At 38.3% G+C, this 21,083-nt stretch overlaps 3 protein-coding genes across 6 annotated transcripts; 1 reads left to right on the forward strand and 2 right to left on the reverse strand.

Annotated features, from left to right (window-relative positions):
* Positions 1–496: 496 nt before the first annotated feature.
* LOC146363953 (complement C1q tumor necrosis factor-related protein 3-like) lies at positions 497–8,001 on the reverse strand. 4 transcript variants are annotated; one of them, XM_084918182.1, is made up of 6 exons: positions 7,688–8,001; positions 7,566–7,602; positions 1,636–1,670; positions 1,151–1,234; positions 934–1,065; positions 497–850 (listed from the first exon to the last, which is right to left on the reverse strand). In XM_084918182.1, exons 1-6 carry the CDS (start codon positions 7,929–7,931, stop codon positions 570–572), a joined length of 813 nt encoding a protein of 270 aa, XP_084774308.1. In that variant the 5' UTR covers positions 7,932–8,001; the 3' UTR covers positions 497–569. The 4 variants fall into 4 exon arrangements, with proteins under 4 accessions (XP_084774308.1, XP_084774309.1, XP_084774312.1 ...); XM_084918183.1 differs by lacking the exons at positions 1,636–1,670; positions 7,566–7,602 and adding an exon at positions 2,868–2,901 and having other exon boundaries at positions 7,680–8,001; XM_084918186.1 differs by lacking the exons at positions 7,566–7,602; positions 7,688–8,001 and having other exon boundaries at positions 1,636–1,699.
* Positions 8,002–12,764: 4,763 nt separating this feature from the next.
* LOC146363954 (uncharacterized) lies at positions 12,765–14,156 on the reverse strand. Its single transcript, XM_084917546.1, has 5 exons — positions 13,904–14,156; positions 13,727–13,798; positions 13,434–13,517; positions 13,218–13,349; positions 12,765–13,123 (listed from the first exon to the last, which is right to left on the reverse strand). Exons 1-5 carry the CDS (start codon positions 14,154–14,156, stop codon positions 12,840–12,842), a joined length of 825 nt encoding a protein of 274 aa, XP_084773672.1. The 3' UTR covers positions 12,765–12,839.
* Positions 14,157–17,003: 2,847 nt separating this feature from the next.
* tprg1l (tumor protein p63 regulated 1-like) lies at positions 17,004–21,001 on the forward strand. The gene is made up of 6 exons (XM_084915982.1): positions 17,004–17,416; positions 17,634–17,725; positions 17,805–17,855; positions 17,946–18,071; positions 18,384–18,537; positions 19,065–21,001. The coding sequence occupies exons 1-6, from the start codon at positions 17,189–17,191 to the stop codon at positions 19,257–19,259; spliced, it is 846 nt and encodes a 281-aa protein (XP_084772108.1). The 5' UTR covers positions 17,004–17,188; the 3' UTR covers positions 19,260–21,001.
* The last annotated feature ends 82 nt before the right edge of the window (positions 21,002–21,083 follow it).

Genomic DNA, 21,083 nt, shown 5'->3' on the forward strand with positions numbered 1-21,083 from the left:
TAAATAAAAATTATTGTTATTCTTCCCAAATTGCAGTTTCTATTGATTAAATTGTGTTTAAGAAATGGCAGTTTCTTTTGTAGTTGTTGAGGTCAAACAAAAACTAAAGTTAGCTATTTGTTTAATTGACTGTAAATTGACAGTCAAGGGTTTAAAACAGTTACAGTTACAGTAATGCATAGCTTTCTTTCTGTCTTTGCTTTCTAAGGAAATAGATCATGCTATATTTACATGGTTTTATAAATCACAAGGTATTTACGTGTGTGTAATAAACTAAATTTGTGTTTAAGTTCTGGGTCTGATACTATTCAACTTTTAAAAAAAGTAGAAGAAGAAGCAAAAGCAAAAGAAAACATTTAACCCAATCTCTCTTTTTTAAAAATAAAATTTGCCAACTCTTAAATAAAAGGCTAAACAAAGTAAGAAAACATGATAATAGTTTACATATTTCACATATTCATACTTATGACTGCTGTGAAGCATTTTTAATCCAGTTTTCAAACACTCAATCGATATGCTCAGTCAGCTTCATTAGAGTGCTTACACAGATACTTAGGCTTTTCTTCTTTTCACATAGGGAAAAGCAGATGTCCACTGAACGTGCTGTGCCGGTTTTCATTGTCAAAAATCCAAGCGCCATTCCACAGTCGCAAAAACACAACATCTCCTACCTCTAATAGCAATGTGACACCATTAGAAGAAGTGACTGAATGAGGACCGCTCGAATGTTCGTATGCAATAAAGATGTGCTCTCCATTCTTGACCAACACAGCCGCTGAAGGATGTGGAGAATATCCAAATACGTAAAATTCAAAGTGGTACGCTCCTCTTACTGGTGTAGTGAAGGAACCTGTGGGACATTTTTTTAAATTTAAATGGAGTAAACATTGTCATCAAATCAAATTAATTCTAGAAATGTATGTATTTGAGTACCTGTGTGCAAATTATAGGCATTTCCAATATTGGAAACGACATATTTGAAGACCAGAGGCACGTGTGTGTTAAATGGTCCAATATTTTGTGAGCCTGTGGCTAACAGAGAGGCTGAGAAAGCCACACGTTTGACTGAGAGAGAGAGAAACACACGTATTAAAGTGACTGATGTTCCAGTAACTGTTTCAATAATGAGATTGTTTCCTGTTCAACAAACCTTCTGCTTCTCTCTTCAGGACCTCCACCTGGTTTTCTGTGATGTTTGCCCTACTTTTAATGGTGATTAGCTCTCCTCCTTGTGCTGGAATTAAATGAATAATTACATTTTTTAAAAAAGATACTGTTTGACTGTGAAAATTGTCAATAAAATCACTTGTTGCTAAGCTTTTGAGTTAACCATTTATCAATGATACAAAATTGACTTGGTTGAAGTGTGATTTGCTAGCAGACAATTAACTAAATACTAGTGTGGCTGTATGTGTATATTTTAGCATGCATGTATAAATTATGACCCCCGTGTGGGTTACAGTTACTTGTGCATCTAATTCTTGTTATTTAAGGTAATTAAAGATGTATGAGACACCATCATTTCACCCTGGAAAAACTTTAAGAATTTTAAAGAAATTATTAAAAGCCCAAACTTGCTATGACATTCATGTCTGTGATGAGTGTATGTAAACTTGTGAGCACAGACGTATATACCTTGGCTCCCTTGCTTCAGCTTATCCATTTCTGCCCTTAGCAACTACAATTCTTTCACCTTAGCTGCTTGTGCTGACAAAGAGACTGATGATATATGGTTCAGATCAGTATTTTGAAGCACTTTTCCCATTAGTTTAATTCTTCTAATATACTACTGTTAGCTTTGGGTTGTTTTTGGTGTAATTCTGTCTCTGCACACACCACAATGGATTTAAGAATTGAAGAATCAAGATGTGAGTAAAATGCAGACCTGCAGCTTTGATTCAACATGTTTAATAAAAGTATTGAAATAACTGCTTCTGTATTACAGACATTTTTATTGTCCTCTATTTTCCAAGGCTCAAAAGTAACGTGACAAATTAACATCATTTTAAGTACAATCACTGCATGAAGTCAAGAACCCACAGACATCACCAAATGCTGTCTTTCCTTGAGATGTTCTTCTAGGCCTTTGATTCAGTTGCTGCGTGTCACACTCACTTTGGGTAGAAATCAGATGACTGACCTGATCATTGAAGGATATCTGACTTCTTTCCCTTGAGAAATTCTAATGTTTTCTCCAGCTCTTTTATTTTAATGATGATGACACATGTATGTATGTGTGTGTGTGTGTGTGTGTGTGTGTGTGTGTGTGTGTGTGTGTGTGTGTGTGTGTGTGTGTGTGTGTGTGTGCTATTTACAAACTACCTCAGAAATGCACTGCAAAATTTGTTGTGTGTACTTGCTGAGAATGTGATAGGACTCTTATTTATACTAAAACTGAAATATTTATTGGGGAAGCTGTCCCTCACAGGACATATATCCTGTTTCTCAGTACAAAATGCAAGTAACCAAACATGCATCACATCTTGATTTATTACAATTATTTATTCTATAGGCTGAACAAATCATCCCTGGATCACCTGAAAAAGGTCCAGAAAGCTGGTGTATTGCTACTAGTTAAATTGCAACTTGAGTATGCTTCTCACTGATAATAATAATAATAAGGTAAGCATCTATGTTTTAGTGTCCCCGCTATGTTATGTTTAGAGTAACTTAGTTCAATGAGATTCTCTTGTCCTACTCAGTTTTCCTTAATTTTTTGAGTTCATTTTCAGGTAGAGTAAATGTTTCCCTTGAAACATGAGTCTTCTGACAATGTTCCAATTTGTTGCTTATAGGGAGTCAATTCTAACACAGCAACCAGACACAGAGAAAGCCCACTAAAAATAAACTATTCACCCAAAACTAACCTTCGTGCTGTTCTTTCAGCTTCTCCAACTCCATCTTTTCAATTCAATTCAATTCAATTTTATTTATATAGCGCCAAATCACAACAAAAGTCGCCTCAAGGCGCTTCATAGATACAGAGAAAAACCCAACAATCATATGACCCCCTATGAGCAAGCACTTTGGCGACAGTGGGAAGGAAAAACTCCCTTTTAACAGGAAGAAACCTCCGGCAGAACCAGGCTCAGGGAGGGGCGGCCATCTGCTGCGACCGGTTGTGAGAGAAGGAAGACAGGATAAAAGACATGCTGTGGAAGAGAGACAGAGGTTAATAACAGATATGATTCAATGCAGAGAGGTCTATTAATACATAGTGAGTGAGAAAGGTGACTGGAAAGGAAAAACTCAATGCATCATGGGAATCCCCCGGCAGCCTACGTCTATTGCAGCATAACTAAGGGAGGATTCAGGGTCACCTGGTCCAGCCCTAACTATATGCTTTAGCAAAAAGGAAAGTTTTAAGCCTAATCTTAAAAGTAGAGATAGTGTCTGTCTCCCGAATCCAAACTGGAAGCTGGTTCCACAGAAGAGGGGCCTGAAAACTGAAGGCTCTGCCTCCCATTCTACTTTTAAATACTCTAGGAACAACAAGTAGGCCTGCAGAGCGAGAGCGAAGTGCTCTAATAGGGTGATATGGTACTACAAGGTCATTAAGATAAGATGGGGCCTGATTATTTAAGACCTTGTATGTGAGGAGCAGGATTTTGAATTCAATTCTGGACTTAACAGGAAGCCAATGAAGGGAAGCCAAAACAGGAGAAATATGCTCTCTCTTTCTAGTCCCTGTCAGTACTCTTGCTGCAGCATTTTGGATTAGCTGAAGGCTTTTCAGTGAGTTTTTTGGACATCCTGATAATAATGAATTACAGTAGTCCAGCCTGGAAGTAATAAATGCATGAACTAGTTTTTCAGCGTCACTCTGAGACAGGATATTTCTAATTTTAGAGATGTTGCGCAAATGGAAGAAAGCAGTCTTACATATTTGTTTAATATGTGCGTTGAAGGACATGTCCTGGTCAAAAATGACTCCAAGGTTCCTCACAGCGTTACTGGAGGCCAAGGTAATGCCATCCAGAGTATGAATCTGGTTAGATACCATATTTCTAAGATTTTCAGGGCCGAGTACAATAACCTCAGTTTTATCTGAATTAAGAAGCAGAAAGTTTAGCGGCCATCCAGGTCTTTATGTCTTTAAGACATTCCTGCAGTTTAACTAATTGGTGTGTGTTATCTGGCTTCATGGACAGATAGAGCTGGGTGTCATCTGCATAGCAGTGAAAATGTATGCTATGTCTTCTAATGATGCTGCCTAAGGGAAGCATGTATAATGTAAACAGAATTGGTCCTAGCACTGAACCCTGTGGAACTCCATAATTAACCTCAGTGTGTGAAGAGGACTCTCCATTTACATGCACAAATTGGAGTCTATTAGATAGATATGATACAAACCACTGCAGTGCAGTACCTGTAATACCTACAGCATGTTCTAATCGCTCTAATAGGATATTATGGTCAACAGTATCGAACGCTGCACTGAGGTCTAGCAGGACAAGCACAGAGATGAGTCCACTGTCAGAGGCCATAAGAAGATCATTTGTAACCTTCACTAAAGCTGTTTCTGTGCTGTGATGAGCTCTGAAACCTGACTGAAACTCTTCAAATAAACCATTCCTCTGCAGATGATCTGTTAGCTGTTTGACAACTACTCTTTCAAGAATTTTTGATATGAAAGGAAGGTTGGAGATTGGCCTATAATTAGCTAAGACTGCTGGGTCTAGAGATGGCTTTTTGAGTAAAGGTTTAACTACAGCCAGCTTGAAGGCCTGTGGTACATAGCCGATTATTAGAGATAGGTTGATCATATTTAAGATCGAAGAATTAATTAATGGCAGGACTTCTTTGAGCAGTTTTGTAGGAATGGGGTCTAAAAGACACGTTGATGGTTTGGAGGAAGTAATTATTGAAGTTAACTCAGAAAGATCAATTGGAGAAAAAGAGTCTAACTTAACATCAATGGTACTAAGAGTAGCTGTAGATAATATTACATCTGTTGGATGATTACTGGTAATTTTTTCTCTAATGATAAAAATTTTATTTGTGAAGAAGTTCATGAAGTCATTACTAGTTAACGTTAAAGGGATGGTTGGCTCAACAGAGCTCTGACTGTTTGTCAGCCTGGCTACAGTGCTGAAGAGAAACCTGGGGTTGTTCTTATTTTCTTCAATCAGTGATGAATAGTAAGATGTTCTGGCTTTGCGGAGGGCTTTCTTATAAAGCAGCAAACTATTTCTCCAGGCTAAATGATGATCCTCTAAATTTGTGACACGCCATTTCCTCTCCAGATTACGAGTCATCTGCTTTAGGGTACGTGTTTGAGAATTATACCACGGAGTCAGGTACTTCTGATTAGAGACCTTAGTTTTCACTGGAGCTACAGTATCCAGAGTCGTACGTAGTGAGGAGGTGAAATTATTAACAAGATAATCGACTTCTGTTGGGGTAGCGTTCAGATAGCTGCTCTGCTCTGTGTTGGTACAGGGCATTGAAGATGATAACAGTGGGTGGATTATAGTCTTAAACTTAGTTACAGCGCTTTCAGAAAGACATCTACTTTGATAAAATCTACTCTCCACCGCTGTGTAATCAATTATTGTAAATGTAAATGTTATCAGGAAATGATCAGACAGGAGAGGGTTTTCAGGAAACACTGTTAAATGTTCAGTTTCTATGCCATATGTTAAAACAAGATCTAGAGTGTGATTAAAGTGGTGGGTGGGTTCTTTTACATTTTGAGAGAAGCCAATTGAGTCTAATAACAGACTAAATGCCATGTTGAGGCTGTCATTTTTAGCATCTACATGGATGTTAAAATCACCCACAATAATTATTTTATTTGAGCTCAGAACTAAATTAGATATAAAGTCTGAGAAATCAGACAGAAACTCTGTGTAAGGCCCAGGTGGACGATAGATGATAACAAGTAAGACTGGTTTCTGAGTTTCACAGCTGGGGTGGACAATGTTAAGCATCAGGCTTTCAAATGAATTAAAAGTCTGTCTTGGTCTTTCATTAATTAATAGGCTGGTGTGAAAAATTGCTGCCACACCGCCCCCTTGGCCTGTGCTTCGAGGTTTCTGGTAGTTAGAATGACTCGGGGGTGTTGATTCATTTAAACTAACATAATCATCCTGCTGCAACCAGGTTTCTGTAAGGCAGAGTAAATCAATTTGTTGATCAATTATTAAGTCATGTACTAACAGAGACTTGGAGGAGAGAGACCTAATATTTAATAATCCACATTTCACTGTTTTACTCTTTGGTTCAGATGTGGATACTGTACTGTTCTTTCTTTGTAATTGTTTATGTTTAAGTTGTTTGTTGCTGGTTTTTAGTTTGTTTTTTGTCTTTTTGGAAGCTGACACAGTCTCTATGGAGATGGGTTTTTGGGGGGGTAGCAGGAGGAGAGAAGCTGCAGAGAGGCGTGTAAGACTGCAACTCTGCTTCCTGGTCCCAACTCTGGATAGTCATATTTTGGGGGGTTTAATAAATTTGTCCATATTTCTAGAAATGAGAGCTGCTCCATCCAAAGTGGGATGGATGCCGTCTCTCCTAACAAGACCAGGTTTCCTCCAGAAGGTTTGCCAATTATCTATGAAGCCCACATCGTTTCTGGGACACCACTCAGACAGCCAGCAATTTAAGGAGAACATGCGGCTAAACATGTCACTCCTGGTCTGATTGGGGAGGGGACCAGAGAAAACTACAGAGTCCGACATTGTTTTAGCAAAGTTGCACATCGATTCAATATTGATTTTAGTGACCTCCGATTGGCGTAACCGGGTGTCATTACTGCCGACGTGAATTATGATTTTACTGAATTTACGTTTACCCTTAGCCAGCAGTTTTAAATTTCCTTCAATGTCGCCTGCTCTGGCCCCTGGAAGACAATTGACTATGGTTGCCGGTGTCTCTAGCTTCACATGTCTGAGAACACAATCACCAATTACCAGAGTTTGACCCCCGGCGAGTGTGTCACCGAGTGGGGAAAAACGGTTAGACACATGAACGGGTTGGTGGTGTACCTGGGGCTTCTGTTTAGGACTATGCTTCCTCCTCACCGTGACCCAGCCGCCCTCTTTCCCCAGCTGCTTGGGGTCTGCCGGGGAACAGCTAGCGGGGCCTACGCTATCTTCGGCTGCACCAGCTACAGGGGCCTGGCTAGCTACGGGTGAATGAAGGGTGCGAAGCCGAGTCTCCAATTCAGTAATCCTGGCCTCCAGAGCTGCAAATATGCTACATTTGTTACAGATATCATTACTGCTAAAGGAGGCCGAGGAGTAACTAAACATCTGACACAATGAGCAAGAAAGTGCAGGAGGGACAGGTGAAGTAGCCATGGTGCTAACGAGTCGGCTACGAGCTAAGCTAAGCTAGCGAAACAGTACAGAGACAGTGAGTGAATACTTTGGCTATAAATTAGGTAGTGAGTACACAGAAAGTGTGCTTCGGATGAAGCACGTGAATATTATACTATGAAAGAAGAATGTATTTAAAAGTTGTTAATTAAATTGCTAAGCAAATAAGCTACTCAGAAACACCACTGTGTTTGAGCAGGAACAGGAAGTGATACTCTACCGCAGAGCGAGCGAACACCAAGTGACTTTTGTAACTCCAGTTCTCTGACCTTAGCTGCCAGTGCTAAAAAACAGGAAAAAAAATAAAAGTAAGACATAATTCAGTGAATTAAAGCAGTGGTTTCTTGTGCCATTACATACTACTGTACCTTCATTCTCTTTCTGTAAGTGTCTAATCTCTGTTTTCAGTTCAGCCAACAAGGCACTCATCTCTCTCAGAACAGAATTGATGTCAGGTTTACATGTTTGTTCAGGGTCAGAGGTTTGTGCTGTTTCCATTCCCTGATTTAAAAGTGGAATAATTTTGCTGTCAGAGTTTATTTCAAGTCGAACTGTAGAGAGAGTGCAGATTAGCAGCAACAATGGAAGAAACACTGTCATGTTGGATCTCATGGAGTCTGTGCAGTTCAGTGTTTTTCCTTAACTCCAGCCTTATATAGTGTCTTTGGTGTCAGTGACTGTCTGGTCAATCATTACCATAAATGTTTCATCAGAAACATTCCCAGGAGATAGCACTGTTACTTTGGACTTGTTGTATTTACACTACCCTTAAAATGTTGTAAGTATAAAAAAAATCCCAGTTTTTTAATAACAACACATTTTTCATTTATCAAATGAAAATAAATTATTTTAAATCAACTACAGATGGGATTGTGAATGGTGGTCTGTCTTTCTGTGTTGGCCATGTGGTAGACTCGGGCTCAGTCCTGGGTGTACTCCACCTTTTGCCAAATAACAGCAGGGACAGGCTCCAAGAAACCCACATTTGAACTCTATAAGTGGGCAAGAAAATAGATGATGGATTTTACTACAGACAGAACTATTCTGCAGTGCCAGTGCCAAAGACTCACGGGCCTATAAACATTTAACAAAAAAAATCTTTCATCTAGAAATGTGATAATCAATAATTTGGTTGGGTTTAGACTCTGACTCTTGGGTGTATGTGTGTAGTGTTTTCCAGTGGTTTTGTGGTTAAAAAGAGTATATAGGTACGGTTACAAAAAGGCCACTGTGACTTAGATACAGGAGTGATTAATGACTCTTACTGTATTTGGGATATGTAGCATATTTTTTGTTGTTTTTGCTGTTGTTTATATTTTTATATATAAAGCCAGTGTTCTTCAAGAAGATTTCAATAATTCTGTACTTCTAAGTGTTGAGAAGACATTGCATGCCACTGCCAAACAGAGTGGTCCCCTTCATTTCTCAATACCTCTTCAATCCCTCAATCAATTTAATTTTATATATATATATATATATATATTTACAGATAAATATAGCATAAATATAGCATAGCATATCTTTGTCAATACTTCCCACAAATGTTCCTTGGGATCAAAACAACTCAAACTTAGATTTATCTCTCTCGAATATTTTTTTCAGCATTCTTTTGCCCATCCAAAATCTTTACTCTGATTAGCCTGTTCAGTGTGTCTTTTTTTTTTTTTTGCAACTCTGCTTAGTAGTCCAGCATCAGTTACCTCTTTACTGATGACAATTTGACCAGCATTGACCAGCCATTCAGGATGTGAGGTTTATTTTGCTTGTAGCAAAGACAATGTACTATTCGTTTAGCTCAGTTGTGCACAGGGCCTATTGAGTCTATTCTCGCTGAATAAATGGAGGTAGAGTTGGAGAGGGTGTAAAAGAGACTGTAACCAGAAGTTTACAAAAGGCTGAAAATACAACAGCTATGCATTTATTTGATGCATTGTGTGTTATGTCGATGATATCAGTAAATCAATTTCAAATATCATGCTGATCTGCGATGCCTGTATTTATTAGCAGCACCTGTACTGTTGATGGTCACTAATGGATAGCATACTTCTCACATCTTTGTTAACCGTGTTCATTTTGCCCTCTTGATGTGATCACACTCATTTATGCAAAAAAAATTAAAATTAAAATTAAAGTCGGGACAGAGAGCAGCACAGATTATGTTGGAGGCCAATGACCACTCAAAACACAAGTACAGAGGACATCAACATCCTGTTCAGAACACTAAGCAAATACTGCTGCTGTGCCACACTGGAACTGATAAATACGGGGCTACCATTTGCAGTTTCAATACCAACACTGATACTTTCAACCTATAGAGGCAGCTTATTAAGGGGTGTTTACTATTACTCCATTTGCTCTTTGTAATCTGCACTGGTACAGTGCTGGCTCAAAACTACCTAAAGCTTCCACTAGAGAGCAATGTTGCTTTAATTTTAAGAGTCTCCCAACTTAAGTAAAAGTCCACAAAGAAGATGGTAATATTTCATTAATATATACTTTATTATGATTATGATTCATACAATTATTATGCAAATGACAACAAGAAATGATTGATTTAAAGATTTAAAGGCAAATCGGGAATTGTCTTCACATAAAAATTTTCTACAAAGCAAACGAAAAATAAATTCCTCAGTTTTCTTAGAAATTTCTGCACTTAATTAAATCTGGCACAGGATTTGTATTGCTCGGTGCTGTGGTGCATTGTGTGTGTGTATATTAAACATTTCAGTAGTGATTTTATGAATAAAAATACTAAAACATGTTTTATTAAATAAAACTCCACACAATGTAAGAGAACGTGATAGTATTTACTTAAATGTGCATTTTATTATGATTGTTGCAAAACATGCATACAGTGTTTATACACAGGAGAAAGAAATAGATTGTTTCATGGATTTGTAACTAAATTGGGAATTCTGCTAATCACAAACAGCAATAAGGTTTCTGCTGAACAAAACAAACAAAAAATAACATCCATTCCCATGATTTTCTTAGAATTTTCCGCACTTAGTTAAATCTGGAAGAGGACTTTCAGCTCTCATTTCTTTTTTTTGTTATTACCGTACACTTTGTTGGAAAAGTTAAATATCACTGACAAAGAAACAGGTAGGCAAAGACTGAGGCTGCAAGCCTTCCTGGCAAATGAGAGCATTCAGTTGGCAAGTGATGTGGGTTATCCCTGGATTATAAGCGATCCATTAACTCATTCCTGCTTGCCAAAATGTTGACATCTGTTCATCTCAGGCCAAAATGTGATAACCGATAATTTCCCCGGTGAAAAAACATTAGATTTTTGTTCAGTAAACACAGTAATGATGCTTTATTAAATGGTTCTCAGTGCTGCACTACCATTGCTTAAATGGTTTGTAATCTGGACTGATACAGTCCTGGCTAAGAACTAACTAAAGCTTCAACTAAAGAGCAATGCTGCTTAAATTTTAAGCCTACAGGGAGTGCAGAATTATTAGGCAAGTTGTATTTTTGAGGAATAATTTTATTATTGAACAACAATCATGTTCTCAATGAACCCACAAAACTCATTAATATCAAAGCTGAATGTTTTTGGAAGTAGTTTTTAGTTTGTTTTTAGTTTTAGCTATTTTAGGGGGATATCTGTGTGTGCAGGTGACTATTACTGTGCATAATTATTAGGCAACTTAACAAAAAACAAATATATACCCATTTCAATGATTTATTTTTACCTATGAAACAAATATAACATCTCCACATTCACAAATATACATTTCTGACATTCAAAAACAAAACAAAAACAAATCAGCGACCAATATAGCCACCTTTCTTTGCAAGGACACTCAAAAGCCTGCCATCCATGGATCCTGTCAGTGTTTTGATCTGTTCACCATCAACATTGCGTGCAGCAGCAACCACAGCCTCCCAGACACTATTCAGAGAGGTGTACTGTTTTCCCTCCTTGTAAATCTCACATTTGATGATGGACCACAGGTTCTCAATGGGGTTCAGATCAGGTGAACAAGGAGGCCATGTCATTAGTTTTTCTTCTTTTATACCCTTTCTTGCCAGCCACGCTGTGGAGTATTTGGACGCGTGTGATGGAGCATTGTCCTGCATGAAAATCATGTTTTTCTTGAAGGATGCAGACTTCTTCCTGTACCACTGCTTGAAGAAGGTGTCTTCCAGAAACTGGCAGTAGGACTGGGAGTTGAGCTTGACTCCATCCTCAACCCGAAAAGGCCCCACAAGCTCATCTTTGATGATACCAGCCCAAACCAGTACTCCACCTCCACCTTGCTGGCGTCTGAGTCGGACTGGAGCTCTCTGCCCTTTACCAATCCAGCCACGGGCCCATCCATCTGGCCCATCAAGACTCACTCTCATTTCATCAGTCCATAAAACCTTAGAAAAATCAGTCTTGAGATATTTCTTGGCCCAGTCTTGACGTTTCAGCTTGTGTGTCTTGTTCAGTGGTGGTCATCTTTCAGCCTTTCTTACCTTGGCCATGTCTCTGAATATTGCACACCTTGTGCTTTTGGGCACTCCAGTGATGTTGCAGCTCTGAAATATGGCCAAACTGGTGGCAAGTGGCATCTTGGCAGCTGCACGCTTGACTTTTCTCAGTTCATGGGCAGTTATTTTGCGCCTTGGTTTTTCCACACGCTTCTTGCGACCCTGTTGACTATTTTGAATGAAACGCTTGATTGTTCGATGATCACGCTTCAGAAGCTTTGCAATTTTGAGACTGCTGCATCCCTCTGCAAGATATCTCACTATTTTTGACTTTTCTGAGCCTGTCAAGTCCTTCTTTTGACCCATTTTGCCAAAGGAAAGGACGTTGCCTAATAATTATGCACACCTGATATAGGGTGTTGATGTCATTAGACCACACCCCTTCTCATTACAGAGATGCACATCACCTAATATGCTTAATTGGTAGTAGGCTTTCGAGCCTATACAGCTTGGAGTAAGACAACATGCATGAAGAGGATGATGTGGACAAAATACTCATTTGCCTAATAATTCTGCACTCCCTGTATATGAACTCAGATATTACCTCTCTTTCTCTCCGTCTCTCTTTTTATCTCTCTCTCAAGTTAAGTAAAAGTCCATACAATGTAACAGAACATGCCAATATTTAATTTCATATATATTTATTAGAATTACGATTGCTGTACAGCTTACTCGATAAACAGAACACAAAGGTTGATTCTTTCATAGATATAAAGGTAAATTGAAAATTGTCTTCATCACATAAAACATTTCTACAAAACAAACCAAAAAAATAAAATAATCATAATATGTACAATTGTCTTAGAAAATTCTACACTTAATTAAATCTGGCACGGAACTAACAGTCAGGTGCTGAGGTGCTTTTTTAATGCAAGTAAAGACGTGTAAATGAAAAACATCTTTAATTTTTTTTCTTGTTGTAAATGTTATTTTTGTTTAGCATTTTTGTCAGTCAGGTTCATACAAATATCAGTACAGAGAACACCTTCATACTGCTGCGGAGCGTGCACGAGCAAACTAACAACTGTTTTCTGCTCACATGGTAAAAAGCAGATGGCCGCTAAAGGTGCTATGGTGATTTTCATTGTCAAAAATCCTTGAGTTAACCCACTGGCGCAAAAACACAACATCTCCAACCTCTAATAACAACGTGACACCATTAGCAGAACTTCCATAATGGGAATTCTGGTGTTCATAGGCAATAAAAATATGCTCGCCATTCTTGATCAACACAGCTCCAGTAGGATGAGCTGCATGACCATGTGCACCAATGTAGAACTCAAAGTGGTAAGCTCCTCTTACTGGTGCAATGAAAAATCCTGTGGGATGTTAAAATCAAATAGAGAATTGTCACCTACAATGATCTCAACTTTGTCATAAAGTCAGATTTTTCTTTTTTTCATAGATGCATACCTGTATGTGGATTATATGCATTTCCAATATTTGAGACGACATGTCTGAAGACCAGAGGTGTGTGTGTGTTAAACGGTCCAACAGTTCCTGACCCCGCAGCTAGCAGAGAGGCTGAGAAAGCCACTTGTTTCACTGAGACAGAGGACAAAAGCACGTTAAAATGACTGATGTTACATTGACTGTTGCAATAATGAACTTGTTTCTAAATTCACAAACCTTCTCTCTCTCTCTTTAGAGCCTCCACCTGGTTTTCTGTGGTATTTGTCTTAGCTTTAATGGAGATCAGTTCTTGTGACTGTGCTGTAATCAGAGTAATTGGTTAAAAGAAAAAGAAAAAACGAGCAAAACCTGAGTTACATTGTAAATATTCATTACTTTGGCGTCAGTTACTGAAAACATATATTTAAATATATCATATTTCATGATGTCCAGAAAAAAAAAAAAACAGACTGAGCATTTTCCTCATCGTCTTTAATTTTTCATAATTTTTCACTGCTGAGTATATATACCTTGATATTGTTCCTTCAGCTTGTCCAGCTCAGTCTTTTGCAACTCCAGTTCTCTCACCTTAGCTGCTTGTGCTAAATAAATAAATAGATAATTAAAAATAGCATGACATAATATTTGCAGACACCATGCCAGTGGTTTAATTAAATGGATCCTCAGGCCACTCATTATACGTTTACCTTCATTGTCTTCTCGTAAGTATCTCACTTCAACCTTCAGTGCACCCAACAAGGCACTCATCTCTCTCAGCACAGAATTGACGTCAGTAACACATTTGTGTTGTTGATCAGAAGCATTTGCTTGTCCTCTCTCCTGGGATCCAGTTTCCGTTAACTGTGGAATAATTTCATTGTCAGATTCTGTTTCAAGCCTGGCTGTTGACAGGAAGGTCAGCAGCAACAATGGAAAAAGCATTGTCATCTTAGATCTCATAGTGTCCAGTTTACTGTTGTTTCTGTCTTAGGTCCAGCCTTATATAGCGTCTTGATTGTCAAGAATTTTGGGTCAATCATTGGCAGAATTATTTTATTATGAACACGTGCAGAAGATAACACTTGATACTTCAGACCTACTATGGCCTTGAGCTACCCCTCACTTCCTTTTAGTTTTCTTTAAATGACTTTCTTTTTATAGTCTTGAGCAATAGTTCTCCAGGTTTTCTGAAAGCCTTTCAAAGTTGTTCTTTGGACATAGGCTGCTTTTTCACTCATTTAGAAGGAGTCTGTCTCAAAAACACATAATTGGTTCAGATTTCTTTAGTTGAATCTATGAAACTGACCAAAGATAACATAGTTTGATGGACAATGAATAGTATTTGTGCACCAACAAGATGACTCCCAAGTTGTCAGCTGAAGACTTGGTTTATATCAGTATGGTGTGCAAAGTTTCTTTAAGAAATGTGAGGAAATTCGGCAATTGGAGGACAAAAGAAGAAGTGGCTGGCCCAAAAAACTATTTACAGCAGACCGACAGTTCACATTGCTGTTATAAAGGTGTATCTTTTTCATTGAATCACACATTGTGATGAAAGTCAAGTAGATCTAATCTACTGGTTTAACTAAATCAACTTGCAGCCACTGTTAATCTATTTGAAATCTTTGACTAACGATTCTGGCGGAAAATTGCTTATTAAGTACTATGACATTGAGAAACAGCATCAGTACTAAGTGAAAGTTTAAGAGGTCAAACTTATTCTAACCATAAAGTGATGTCTCAGTCTGAAATATGGCTGACTGAAGGCTTCAAATGGGAAATTAAAAAACACAAATGTATTTGACAACATCAAATACATTTTGTAAACTCATAAAACTGACAGCACTTATCAGAAACATATCATTTATGGCATACAAACAGATAACAGATTCATAAGTCCAACAGCAGAGAATTACAAATTGGTGTTTAGTTGTTCACATGTAATGAAAAAAAAAAAGGATTGAAATCAAAATAGCTATGCTTTGGTGTATTTGTATATGTATATGACAGCACTAAGCAACCTTCCACAAAAAAAAAAAAACAAGTTACAGTCATAGACCAAACATGGTCTTCCTCAAGTTCAGATGAGTATTAAAGACCATTTTCTGTTCTTCCTCAATAAACTGATAAACCAAGCATGAGAACAAAGTCTGGATTATAAAGAGCAAGCAGACAAACAAAAACACCAACTTGAAAGCTACAGCATCCACGTGTGATCTTCGCCCCCCATGTACATCAACAACTCTCTGAAAAACAAGTCAAAGTCAAACTGAGATTTAAAAAGTTATTGTTTTACAAATGTGTTGACCTTTCCAGTTAAGTTAGAGAGGATGGACTGTGCTGACTGAGCCTGTGATGACATAAAACAGTTACAACAGAAAACCCAACTTTAAAAGCAAACAACATAAAACAAAACAAGAAATAGTTCAAGATTAATATTCTTTCACATTTTGGTTAAAAAACAACAACAACAACAACAACAAACAAACAAAAACTCTAATCAGTACAAATCATCAATTAACACTGCAATATAGCTACAAAGCATTATCATTTGACTTCCAAAAAGGCTCTTTTTAAAGCAAATGCTGGTTTATTAGATAATTTTCATTTGTGGGCAAACTGCCTCTTAAACAGTACACTCTTTGCAAAACTGCATTTCCAGCTCACAGTTCCCCAGAGTTTCCACTAGAGGGAACTGTTATAGTTAATTTCAATATTAAATAATTGTGAGCGTTAACTTATCGTCCTGAAAACCGGGGGGTCTTTCAGTTTAACTGTTTTTGTCCATTACAGAAGACATAATAAACGGGCTGGGTCTCAGGAGCACACCTCGTTCGTCATTTCTTATTTAGGTGATTGGCTTGTTTTCAATGATATTTAATGCCTAATATTTGAAACACTGGTGGCATTTGGCATATAACAACCAAGAAAATTTCCAAAAATGAACATGAAAGAGTAAATATCAAAAAATGTCCAAGATTACAAAATAAATAAATTAATACTTCCTTGATTAAATATTAAGCTTAATGCTTGATTAAATACTGCTGTCGCACTGCTTTTTCAATAAACCTTTATATAAAGGAAGTTTACTATTCTTGATACAGCTTATAAATGTAAATATTATTACAGCAAAACTCTTCTACAAATGATTTAGACTGAACAATGTCATACACACACACACTTCATACATCAAGTTACTTTTTGCACAATGCTCAGTCTTTTGCACAACCCACTGTCGTTGTTGCAGTTTTGTATTGCACTGTCTTGTGTCTTTATGGTTCTGTTCTGACTGGTGTTTCACAGTATTGTTTTGTGTTTTGTTTTGTTTTTTGCAATGTTTGTGCACTTGCACTTTATGTAGTCCTGTGTTGATTGTCGTTATATATAGCACCATAGTCTTTTACTGTGTACTGTACAACTGCACATGGTTGAAATGACAATACAGGCACTTGACTTGACCTAAAAGAAAAAAATTTTTTCCTTGCTATTCCCAGACTTACCTGGTCAGGAGATTATAAACCAAATGAATCTTATTACAATATTATTGTAGTATAACTATCGGGTTGCTGTGGATTTAACTTTGATATAAAACGTACAAGAACAGCATCTTCAGGAATACTATAGCAAGTGGCAGTACAATTATTTAATAATTACATGATAATAACGTCAATAGAATTAGGCAATAAAAACTAGAACATTACTTTAGATCATTTACGGATCATGCTAGTGAAAATGATGAAAAAATGGAACCAGCCAATTTATTTAAAAAAAATATTTACTGGCAATTACATGGGTCAAAAACACCGTGTCCCTTTAACAGGAAGGAAATTAAACGGGGGAAGTGAAGCAATGGGGAGCTACTTCCTCGTTACCCCCACAATCACAACATTATTTGTGTGCAATGGGTGAATCTGCATCGTCGGGAGGAGATTTTTAGATCTAACAGTGGGTGCACATCGTTGGGAAGCTCCGGGAAACGCGTACGTTTCATTATGCTTCAGCTCAACGACGCAATGGAGCCGGAGAGTCCGGGCGCTGCGGTTCTCCACCCTGCAGAAACCGAGGAGGGGGTCGAGGTTGCCTTCACGCCGCCGGAGGCCGGACGAAGCTTTGGACACGCCGCCTCCGTGGCCTGCTGTCCCCCGTTACAAACGCTGACGCCTTTTCATGTGCATAACCCCACCATGCAAGCGAAAGTGAAGGACTACTTCGTGTTCAGAGTAAGTTGCTCCATCCATTCCAGCTTGCGGTGATAAGCCCGTTTGTTTTTATATGAACCACTCGCACTTATCGTACGCTGCTTAGGTACCTTTAAGTAAACACGACCACCCCCAGCCGTAGGCGTCAGTGCAGGGCAGCATGTTGTGACAATCACAGTAACAGATCACAGGGAGGATGAGGCTCAGATGATTTACGGTTGTGTGATGTTGATCTCAGCCAGGTACCATTGAGCAGGCGGTGAGCGACATCAGGACTGTGGCACTGCCATCCGAGGATGGAGAGGTGCTTAGTGTCTGGCTGCTGGCTGAGTAAGTATCCCGTCATCATGTTTATTATCATGCAGGAGGCATAAAAATGAACACTTGTGTGAACTATTGTTTTCTACAGAATTGATCACTGGAATAACGAAAAGGAGAGACTTGTGCTGATAACAGATAGGTGAGTCAGAATCATACCTCATCTTTAAGTGACTAATATTTAATGAGGCATATCAGGTAGCCAATAACATTGTCTTGACGTTCTGTACAGGTCCCTGTTGGTGTGCAAGTATGACTTCATTAACCTGCTGTGTCAACAAGTAATCAGGATCTCTCTCAATGCTGTGGACACCATCTCAGTGGGCGAGTTTGAGTTTCCACCCAAATCCCTCAACAAGTATGTCAGAATTTCAGCTTGTCAACAGCCAATTAGTATTTACCCAGAGTACATTAATAAATAAATGTGTAAACATTACAACATTAACCTTTAATATTAGCAAAACAGAATGATGTGTCTTTTAATTGTTTAAATAGCAATAAATACATACAAAAAAAAATGTTTCCAAATTGATGCACATGGAAGTAAAATGTAAAAACTTACAAAATGTCTTTTGTAAACCGTTGTGGTCCATCTCTGTGGTTGTGCTGCATGAATGTCGTCAGCTGTCTGATATTCTAATCTTATTAAAACTGTTGTATTGTCAAACAGAAGAGAAGGCTATGGGATTCGTGTCCAATGGGACAAACGTCCCCGGGCTTCATTCATTAACCGCTGGAACCCCTGGTCAACAGAGATGCCCTACACCACGTTCACAGAGCACCCCATGGCCCATGCTGATGAGAAGGTGGCCTCTCTGTGCCAGGTACAGTCACTTTAATTAAATGAAGCTAAACATGCATTTTTATTATTTCCGATAATAGGCTACTTGACGTTATGAAAACTAAGCAAATAAAGCTTCAAAATGTAAGGTCTTTTCTGTGTTGTGAAACAATGGTGACGGCTGGTGAATGGTTGTTTCAAACAACAAACAGTCACAGTTCAACTGGAAACAATGGACTGATTGCTTGCCTTAAAGACATAATTCAGCCCTCAAGATAAAGACAGTTATTCATACTTTTCAACTTGGTATATCAATAGATATTTTTAAAGCCGTTTGTTTATATTTTACTGGCAAGACAACAGCTGTGCCTTGGGTAATTTCTCATCCAGGCATTGCTACATGCAGTGAATGAAGCCCATTCTACTGCAAAATCTTGAATGTATTCTTTATTCCAGAGCAACCTCAGATACTTAACTCCAGACAGCGACTCCTATTTTAATAAATATATAAATTGTCCACTTTTGAAGTGGCTGTTAATAGGTTCATATTTTTTCCTTCTACCTCCCAAGTTGGACAACTTCAAAATCCAGCTCGTGCAGGCAGTGAAGAGAGCCCATAAGGAGCACCCGATCCCAGGTCGAGCTAACGGTGTGCTGATCCTGGAAAGACCCCTGCTTATTGAAACATATCTAGGCATAATGTCCTTCATTAACAATGAGGCTAAGTTGGGCTACTCCATGACACGCGGCAAGATTGGCTTCTAAATTCAGTCGTTTCTCCAAACTACAACAGTTCAACTCATGTGTCTGTGTTAAACTACACTGTCTGAGGGAAGCTGCAGTGTAATGTGTAACATGTCTGTGCGTGTATGCAGAATCCAAGAGATGCCCACACACCTTCCTGAGTCGGTGTAATGGTCAGCCAACTGTACGTAAATGATGCACAGCACTGTAACAACTGTCTACTCATTCATTTTTTTGTGCCCCTAGTCCCCCCTTTCTGTCAGAGTTCCACACAAGTGTCACACACACACGACCTTCAGGAGTGTGTGGCCGTGCTATAAGAGTTGGGAGATAAAAGGCACAGCACGTACTTTATATTGAGCTTCTTGAAGTCTCACGTTTCTGGTTTAACCACTAAATGACAGACTGTCAAAATGAATGTGATATTTAGAACAGTGAAACCGTATCATCGGCCAAGATGAGTTCCACGTTTGCTACATGATATGGTTTGTGTTTGCATTATTCGGACCACAGAGCCATAGAGTAGCTTCTTGGAATGGAAAAGCAGCTGATGAACTGAGTAGGATCGCCGTGTCACATAATTATTCAAATAAATTTATGTCGAGATATGGAAGGAAACTAGATAGGAGAGCATAGCATCTGCAAGGCTGTGCCCTGGGCTCAGCTTTGGTACTGATTTGCAGAATGCATGGGCTTGTTCAGTAGTAATGATGAATTACATATCAAAATCCTCTCTCTTGTATTTAACCCGTGTTTTATTTTCAGTGCTTATATTTACCTAAATGATGTCTTTGCTTAGAGCAGGGAGCTACCATTTGCAGAGCTGTATTAGCTACAATAACAAAAATGTTCTTTTTATGTCAGAAATAATATGTGCAATGTGAACATGTAAATCTTTATGTTTGTTCTGTGAGTTGCCATTATGGTGCTGCAATTTGCATTTGTTTTAGACATATATTTGCACTCAGCTGTATTAAACTGTGCAGAGGGCGGGTTGGGTTACAAAGTGGCACAGATGCAGATAAAGCTTTGCATAAGTACATTAACTTCCTAGAATGTGTGCGTTGTGGATATTATTGTCCAGCCAAAGGTTACAGAACATACTTCCATGCATCGCCAATACCAACAGAAAACATCCCAAAATGCCTTTTTTTTTCTGGTCTTATTTGTGCATGTTCCCTGCATGTTCAGTCTGCATGACAGATGTTTTTTTAAAGAAATATCCCAAGTGAATCTGTAAATACTGATTGTTTTGTTTATATACATTTTTTTTTCCAATGCATTTGACTTAAGTGATCTAAGAATACGAATATACCATTAACAGTTCTCAAGTATTTTATTTAGGGATATTAACTCATTTCTACAAACACGTGAAGGTTTTGTTTTTTGTTTTAGATATCTGTAGCACAATAGCCACTATGGAAAATTAAATATGCCTCTATCTTTTTGTCAGGGCTGAGGCTTGGGGTGGATATAGAACTGCTTTACGATTACGTTTGTACTGTCGAGGACTGAAACTACTAGGACTGATTGAAGTTACAGTTCAAGTGGCTTTAGAGCAAGATGATGCCTTGAAGACAAGAAATACTGTCCTGATATATTTAGTACTGCCTGTTGCTGTTTGGATTTCTTACTGACATTTCAGTCTGATCATAGCGGGTAAAGCCTTTTACATGCTATAAGTAATGATGCAGTATTTGCAGGTTAAAGATAATGCAACTTGTGTCATGAAGAACTGCTTTAAAATTACCAACTAAAGAAAACTGTCTCATGTCTTTGCTCATGTCAACAGTGCGACTACATTTCATCAAGATACCTAACTGTAACTCAGCTACTGATTTCAGT

Source organism: Perissodus microlepis, chromosome 20 (genome assembly GCF_051167445.1).
Source record: "Perissodus microlepis isolate ML-2025 ecotype Zambia chromosome 20, ASM5116744v1, whole genome shotgun sequence".
Classification (NCBI taxonomy): domain Eukaryota; kingdom Metazoa; phylum Chordata; class Actinopteri; order Cichliformes; family Cichlidae; genus Perissodus; species Perissodus microlepis.

Coding starts and splice junctions, on each gene's coding strand:
- LOC146363953 (XM_084918182.1), bottom strand. CDS start 7,931: ATGAGATCCAACATGACAGTGTTTCTTCCATTGTTGCTGCTAATCTGC. Junction 1,671..7,565: donor AGAGAACTGGAGTTACAAAA/GTCACTTGGTGT, acceptor GTAGTTGCTAAG/GGCAGAAATGGATAAGCTGA. Junction 1,066..1,150: donor CCTGAAGAGAGAAGCAGAAG/GTTTGTTGAACA, acceptor TCTCTCTCTCAG/TCAAACGTGTGGCTTTCTCA.
- LOC146363954 (XM_084917546.1), bottom strand. CDS start 14,156: ATGAGATCTAAGATGACAATGCTTTTTCCATTGTTGCTGCTGACCTTC. Junction 13,518..13,726: donor GCTGAAGGAACAATATCAAG/GTATATATACTC, acceptor CTCTGATTACAG/CACAGTCACAAGAACTGATC. Junction 13,124..13,217: donor TGCATATAATCCACATACAG/GTATGCATCTAT, acceptor AACATCCCACAG/GATTTTTCATTGCACCAGTA.
- tprg1l (XM_084915982.1), top strand. CDS start 17,189: ATGCTTCAGCTCAACGACGCAATGGAGCCGGAGAGTCCGGGCGCTGCG. Junction 17,417..17,633: donor AGGACTACTTCGTGTTCAGA/GTAAGTTGCTCC, acceptor TGTTGATCTCAG/CCAGGTACCATTGAGCAGGC. Junction 17,856..17,945: donor CTTGTGCTGATAACAGATAG/GTGAGTCAGAAT, acceptor CGTTCTGTACAG/GTCCCTGTTGGTGTGCAAGT.